General features: G+C 37.4%; 1 protein-coding gene across 3 annotated transcripts in view; it reads right to left on the bottom strand.

Moving 5' to 3' along the window:
- Positions 1-771: 771 nt before the first annotated feature.
- MBTPS2 (membrane bound transcription factor peptidase, site 2) overlaps positions 772-8,269 on the bottom strand; it is a 40,495-nt gene continuing 32,997 nt past the window's right edge. For 2 of the 3 annotated variants that reach the window (XM_059493694.1, XM_059493695.1), the window contains exons 10-11: positions 7,934-8,009; positions 772-6,640 (exon numbers count right to left, since the gene is read on the bottom strand). In XM_059493694.1, coding sequence (XP_059349677.1) covers positions 6,418-6,640; positions 7,934-8,009 — 299 coding nt within the window. In that variant the 3' untranslated portion in view covers positions 772-6,417. The remainder of the gene's footprint in view (positions 6,641-7,933; positions 8,010-8,269) is intronic. The other variant, XR_009420517.1, reaches the window with a different exon arrangement.

Raw genomic sequence — 8,269 nt, 5'->3', positions numbered from 1 at the left:
TGCTTCAGAAAAAAAAATGCTATTGTATCTAGCTTTAACATGGGTAGGAGGAAAGGGATCTCATCTCCTCATGCCAGAGAAATGCAATTCAGAAAATTGTAAAAACTGCATAGCAACCTCTCTGGGAAATCCTACCAATGTGTCCAATCTGTACTTTGTGTCCATTTGTCATGGCAATCTTTTATCTGGGAACAAAGCCACAACTGCTGAAACAGCTCTGCTTGTATACAGTAACAGCGTGTCCAACAGGCAACAAAGGCTGGCTCAGTTCTCAGAACAAATAACCTGGCTGGCTCCAGATGAGCTTGCTCAAGGAACAGCAACCACACTTCCCTCCCACACAGAGCTGGGTGCCAGCACAGCCCGGACACCACCTGGACATCCAAGGAAACCTGTCCAGACCCAGGGGATGTGCCCAGCTCTGGGCTGGCCTGGATAAACAAATCAGAGGTTGTCCTATGTGAGTTCACCTTGGAAGAGCTGATGTTCTAAGTTCTTCACACAGGACTGGCCAGAGCAGTGGTTTTGCTTACCTTGACATCCAGCATGCAGTATTTCAACTACTACTTACTGTGATAAGCTGATAAATAAGGGAGAATAAAGTTATAGTTATTATTTTTAGGTGGTCAGATACTGAAAAGGATGGTGTATCTTGTTGGTACCCAGAGAGAATATATGTATCACATATGAAGAGAACAGAATATATGACAGAATATGGCAATTACCACTAGTAAGGAATTATGTCACTCTACCTTATTTTTAAAAACAGACTTAAGCACATCAACAATCAGACAATGAATTTATTTGCAGGATACATTTATCATACATAGAAAACAATACTTATTGTTTGGTTAATTAAATAGAGAAAAAAGCAAAACAAAACCACAATACATTATTCAGTGTTCCATATATTTGTTAGCTGACATTTTCAAAATGAAGCTTTCTTTTTTTCCTGTTTTTTAAAAAACCCATGATCATGAACAATGCATAGTGGGAACAAAGGGTCTAGAAATCTAACATTCCACAGCTGTGAGTCAGTGTGAAAAATAAGGCCATGTAGAAGGAAAAAAAATCCCACAGTGAATTTTTAAACAATACATATTCCATTGACAGGCTTCAGTTAAGATCAACTGAGTATATGCAATCTAAAAACAAAGTAATGTAAGGAAAAGATGAATTTAAAATATTAACAAACAACTTGGAAATAGATTTTCCAAATAGGCTTGGAAATAGCCTCCAAACTTTCAACCAGTATCAATGAAGATCAATTATACTATGATGCTACAAAAACCATCCCAGGATGAACATCCAGAGGTGAGAAATACCCAAGTCCATTTTACAAAATATGCTTCAACTACTCATGCTACTTATCAGCACATATTTATTGAAGGAATGACAAAGTGTTAAGAAAAAAGTTTGACCACCAGTCACTGAATGATTCAGTGAAAGGCTGGAAAACATATCTTCCTGCTCTGAAATGTTAATTACAAGTTCTTTTCGGGTTTCATGACAATGTAAATGGAATGAAAGGAATTGCAGTGTCATATCCTGCTCTTTGTTCCTGTCCTTTCACACCAGGTCAGCAGTGTGAAAGTTTCATAAAGCTGCCATGAACTCAAGTCCTTCACTGCCCTTAAATGCTGCCATCTGCTCTTCACATGATGGAGTGGATGAGCCCAAGGCCCAGGAGTCACAGAGCTGCTGTTTTGTGGCAGTCCCCAGTGCAATGTTCCCAAATGCTGCACTGTGCAGGGTGTGTATCCCAGGTAACTCAGTCACATTAAATAACTAATCAATAGAATATGTCACATGAAATTCAGGACCAAGAGGGTATAAAATATTTGCCAATATTGGGTCTTACCTGTGTTAAGGTTCAAGATACCTTACTCACAAAATTACAAGAACAAAGCTGAGGCAAGACTGGTTGTGGAAATTGGTCTGAATGCAGGTGTACAGAAAGCATATTTTACAAATATGTACTTATATCTAGAGTTTAACTGACATATTTTAAAAACAGTTAAATACAGACAAGGCTATATAAACCTTTATAAGCCTTCTTCATCTGTCATTAGTGACATCCAGATGTGTATGAAAGCTCTGAATTTGTAAGACATACATAATTTATTTAAAAAATATTCCTACAGGTCACCCTTTGGCATCACGTAAAATGTATGGGAAGTATGGGAATGCTGGGATTGCTGATGTGCTAAACTGAACAAAACATATCCTCATTAAAAGAAAGCTGAAACACCCTGACTGCCATGGAGAGTTCTGTCCTGAAAACTTTATTTCTTCACTATGCTCTCAGAGCCTTGTTCATCCCAGTTCTCCAGAACAGCACAAACAGCAGCAGTAAAGAGTGAAGGCTGACCTTTTTTAGTTGCTCTGAAAAATCTGTGTTTACCATGCTTGTAGCTGAGGCTTCACAGAAATAAAAAACATGCTTTAAACATCAGCTGAACAAAACTCATGCAGCTGTGGTTACATCATGAACCCATCACTTGTCTTCTGTTAATAAAGAAGTTAAGAATTGCTTTTGGGAAGAAAACATAAGTTTCTCTTTTTAAATCCAGAGAAAACCATAGAGAGAATTCACAGAGAGGTGGAAAAAGAAAAACAAAAGCCTACATTGCAGGATATGGAGGATTGCTGTAAGCTATCCCTAAAAAAGCACTAATCCACCCTATGGCTATGTGTGTATCTGTTACACAAATGTATGTGTACACACATATCCACAAATGTAAAATTACCACATTAACTATTAACATGGTTGTCACAGAAACTAATAACATGGTTGTTTCATTCTAAATAAAAAGGATGAGTTAACACATTTTCCACTGTGGCTCATAATTTGGGATGACTAATCTGCAAGTTTGCCTATACTTTTTCTACAGAAGCCTCTATAATTTAATTTGTACAGAAGCAAGCTGTTTTTAAATTCCCAAGTTAGCAAAGAACATGTAACGTCCCCCATGCTAAGGAGTTTGCCATTTTCATGTCATATCATGCACTATCAGAAAATGCTATGTAAATATTTGCTGATATAAAAAAACAATTTCATTTAAAAAAAGTAGAACAATGATTATAATTATGGAATTCTTCTGGAAATTTTCAAACAAAAGCTAAGTATAACATTTCTGAATATTAGACATTACTTTTTCCATCTGATACAGATTTAAAATGCATAGTATATACATAAATAATAGCAGCCATCCAATCTTTAAGAGTGCTGTTTTATAGTCCAGTCAATATGCCCTAAAATTATATTGATGGATTCTGTAGTAAAGATTCTGAGGGGCTAATTAGAATAAGATGTAGAAGGATTTAATTTAAGGACTTTCTAATTTTACAAAAACAAAACACACATCAGAAATACTGATGTAAAAATCCAACACACAAAAATCACTCTGTACTTTTGTGTTTTCTCTTGCTAAATAAATGACCAAAACCCAAGGAAAAATCATCCCAGTGAGTGTACATATGGCACATGCTTATCAGAATGTAATCCATATGTCAGGATTATAGAGAATGAAATGGACCCACTGAACAACTTCTTCTTAAAAGAGTAGTCCAACCTGACTATTACCTTTGTCTACACTAATCTAAGATGTGCTGGGTCACCATTTATACTCAGTTTGCCTAAAGTCTTTATGTAAAGATCCTGTACATACCTAAATCAACCCTTACTCAGTCAAATTTTAGCATGTGGAGGAATGGACTCATGAATTATTTTTAAGCACTTCTAGTCCTCTCTCTTCCATACATGGTATCTAGAGTCTTTACAGGGCACTAGTGGGTCTGTTTTGCTAAAGCCATGACCAATGGCTTCTCTACCCTCTTCTTCCTTATGAGGTCAGACACAGACTGAAGTTCTACTCAGTAGAACTGTGGCTTTCACTGACTGTGTAAAGTACACTGACTTTTGCTTCATTTGATAAAACTTCATGTTTTGGTAGCACACTAAATAACCAGGAACAGCCAGCCAGCCTCATTATAGCAAATGAAATTTGTGCATGCCAATTCAGAAGCTTTGGGTTTTCCCAAATCTGTTGCCTACATTTCCATGAGAGGCACTATGCTAAAGGATTGTTCCAAGCCATTGTAGTCAACATGAATAAATAAATATCAAACTTGACATGTTTTGAAAGTCAATATCCTATCTTACTAAACTACATTAAAACTTCTAAGTCCAAATTATTTTGCACTGTAGATTGGATGATACAGAGGAAAGTGTTATAGAGCCACTGAAAGGAAGAGCTCAGGTCAGTAAACAGCCACTGATGTGAGAGGGCAGTCTGGAACAGTCTCAGAGCCAGGCCTTGTGCAAGGACCAGGCTGCTCCTGTCCTCCTGCCCACTGAGGGATGGCAGAGTGGCCCATCTGCTACCCTGACTCTCTGTGTTTCCAGGAGTGATGACAAGTTAGACTTACAGAGTGTAGTTTGCTTTTCCTTTCTTGCACTTTGTTTTACTTTTAATGGTCCCCAAAGGGGCCAGCTCACACTGGACTGAAGGGTTCACTCTCTCCTACAAGGACCTGTCCCAGTTTGCCTGGGTTGAAATGACTGAAAAGGAGAGGCACAGGCCAGCCACCCCACAGAGGTGAACTTCAAGGGGCCACCCAGCCAGTGGCAGTGCTGGAAGTGGATGTAAACTAGCCAACAACAAAGAAATAAACATGGTTTATTTAATCATTACTGCTTGCATCATTGTAGGAAAGGAGTGCATCTGAAGTGTGAAAGTTACTGTGCAAAAGTACACATCAGTGGGCAAATGCAAACATCATAGAGTTATAAATTTGTGCAGCAACACCAGGAATTTGGCTCAGCCCCCTTTGAAAATATCCAGGCTTTCACCTCAAGTGCCAAAAGAATCTATTTTACCTGGTCCTGGATGTTTCAGTGCTCCCTGCAAGCCAGGATCTGTGAGCTTTGGTTCCACTTCAGTTCCTGGTGGAAAGGCCATTCTTTAAAGGAATTCTGAGCTGCTCCCTATGGGGAACACTGTATCAGGCAGAAGTTGCAGGGTATTTTTCTAAAATTTTCTATTCCAAATATTTAGGCTCCCAAACCAGAGCATTTTTGTTTAGATATCAGCCTATATTGAGGCAAGGCTCTGACTGAACCTGGTTTAGATAAACTAGGCAATATATCACAGGAGGAAAAGACATGAAATATATAATCCTATTGGGTACAAAACATTGCAAATCGAAAGAACTTCAAAGCACATCAGACATACTCCAGTCAGTAAACACTGACTATCCTTCCACTGTTGATTTAAGAACAAGGAAATGGTCTGTATTCATCTCAGAAAGCAAAGCCAAATGTTTAAATAGTACAAGTCTCAATCATCTTCTTCTCTAAATAATTCATGTCTAAGACAAGCTAAATATCTTTGTTAGCTATCTTTGAACAGAATGAATCCTAGCAAAGGAGAATTACCCTTTGAAATACAGAAAACCATCAGTGAGTTACTGTACATATTGCATGCATAGCATTAGAAGATAGACACCATAAAAACAACAGGTTTCACTTTCAACTGTGAACAGGTAGAATACAGTATTATTTTCTGAGTAAAACACCACAAACATTACATATCACTCAGGAAAACTGTGCACAGCATACTTCAGCACTCAGAAACTAAATTTCAGTTATCTTGTAGCTATTGCTGACAAATATTGCCTTTAATAAAACTTCAGCTGTGTCTGATAACATACAACTGAAAGTGTAAGCAACACAAACATGTGGGCTTTGTTATCCCCCCACATGCTTCATTTTTAGCAGACATTGGCACCCCTCTTCTACATCCTGAGGACAACATTCCTCCAGTCATTTTAGCCAGGTGGAAAGGAAAGCCATTAACCCAAATGGCTGCTCTCTCCCCATTAACACATGGTAGGCATTTACCTAGCTTTTCCCCATTTTGAGAACAGACTTTAGGGCTTCTTAAAATCCAGTTTGGCAGAATACCAGACTAAAAAAAAAACCAAAACAAGTCACTGAAGACTATGCTGATTAAGAAATTATCAAAGCCTACACAGACAATTATTTAATTTATAAAACAAAACTGGTTTTTTCTCCCACTTTACAAATGTTTGAGGCAAAATAATTCCCTTATTTTGAGATCTGAATTAATGAAGTCTGATTTTTTCCTATGAAATCTTAAAATGAAATTTCTCCAGAATAAATACAGAGCTTAAAGAGTAAATAAAAGGGCCCCTACTTTTTCCTACTACATTTCCCATGATCACAGGCATGGTGTTATAAAGTTTTAAATTAAAACAGCAACCAGCAGTTGATTGTTCTTTCAGTGTCATATTAAGGGAATTATTTCAATCTCAGTACTGGACACATTTTGAAATGTAATGTATTCATTATTTCTGTGTACTTTGAGAACTGATGGAAGAATATCCGATGTTCTATCGCGCCGTCACCATCCAAAGTCCCAGTGCAACATTGGCAGCCAAAAGTGCACTCCCAGCAAGCAAAATCAAAAAGCCAACAAGCTCTCTGTTTTGTTTATCTACAATTAGGGAGCTCAGTGTGGCTTCCAGGAAGGAATTTAATATCCACTGACCATCCAAAGCGAAGCAGGGCACAGCATTGATAACTGCCAGTGCTCCTGATAGTGAGATGAGGTACCTGGTGGAATTAGTTAAGGTTCATTGAAAGTATCTGAGAAAATGCTAAAAAAATTAATAAAAAATAGAGATATATGTATTGCATTTCTAGTATTCAGAGAGAGACATACAAAGATTATTTTTCTAGCTACCATTCTGTTTCACAGAAATTATATGAGTAAAATTAGTTTTATGCCATAACATACCCACTCAGGGAATTGCCTTTACAGATTTTTGTTTTTTAAGAGCTAAGTTTGGATACTTAAACCTGCACTCCTCACAACTTGAGTGAAAGCAGGAGACAGCAAAACCACCATCTTCTTTGCTTGCTTTGTGTGGTTTTGGAGGAAGTTTATAGCTCTGATGCCATGCCTGAACTAAGAAGGTATTCTAGACCCAAGTATGAAATCATGATTAGGAATATTTTCCAAAACACCCCCTAGTAAATGACTAGAATATCATCAGAAATCTGACCTATCTCTCTTACCTACCTGTTAGCCAGGAAAGCTGAGTGGATTTCTGTACATGTGTGTGCACGTGGGAATGAGGCACGGGCAGGCAATTTTCACTGCTGGTTAAAGGCTTGCTAACTGCAGTACCCACCTCCATCCTGAACAGCCTGGCAAGAACACAGCCAGAAAGCAGCTGGGGCAGAGTGAACCTTGATGTGCTCTCAGAAAACAGCAGCTTATGTGGTACCTTTCCTCTGCTTCTATGGACTTTTATCAAACTGAACTACACAGTTTAGTTATTCTATGGCCATACATAAACATTTCAGTTCCTAAGGCTAAGGATTCCTAGATTACCCACATTCAAGTCTACTAATCTATGTGTATATATATAATCTTGTTCATTAATAAGCAAGAGTTAATTGAATTATCCTGTTTTTTGAACAGTTATTCTATTTTCTTTTGAAGAAAAAAACAAAACTGCCATATCCTCTTATTTAGTTCAGTATAATGACACAAAAATAATAAAACTTTGATATTGCAAAGCTAGCAAGCACATAGCTTTTTTCCTGACTTAAATTCAGGCTTACTTTGGCTTTCTTGTCACATCTGTTAAGGCTCACCCTCAAGAGTTAAAAAAAACACTGACCAAAAATATGCTCTTAAGCACAAGAAAGTGAGAGATTTCATTTTTAGCTTGGCACATGGACAATAATCAATGCAGAGATGGGATAATGATGTCAAATCTCTACAGAAGTATTTTAGGGCATCCTGTCTAAAATGACATCCAACTGAAGCTTTTAGGTCACTGAATTCTGAACAGCTCCCTTCTTACCTTAAAAGAACAAACATACTTCAAAGGATACTTGCAAAATGTCTCTATCACCACAGGCAGATCGATACTTAAAAAGTTTTGTCGTGGTACAAAACTGCTGAGACTTACTGAAATGAAAATACACAAAGCAGGAAAAGTCATTCCAGGGTTATAAAATTATGAATTTTAGATTATAATTTTGCAGAAAAATCACATGTGAAATGACCCTCTTCCAGGACAAATAATCAATCTCAATAAGGGTTTGATTAGGTTTTTTTGTTTTTACAAGAGTGCAGCTATTATATTTTTCTTAAATGTGTCCACTGTCACAGTAAAGTCACTACACAAAGCACAATCAGCATTTCAGTAAAACTAGATGTAAAGTACA

The sequence above is a fragment of the Ammospiza nelsoni genome, chromosome 2 (assembly GCF_027579445.1).
Source record: "Ammospiza nelsoni isolate bAmmNel1 chromosome 2, bAmmNel1.pri, whole genome shotgun sequence".
NCBI classification, from domain to species: Eukaryota; Metazoa; Chordata; class Aves; order Passeriformes; family Passerellidae; genus Ammospiza; species Ammospiza nelsoni.
This window is presented reverse-complemented; position numbering and strand designations above follow the sequence as displayed.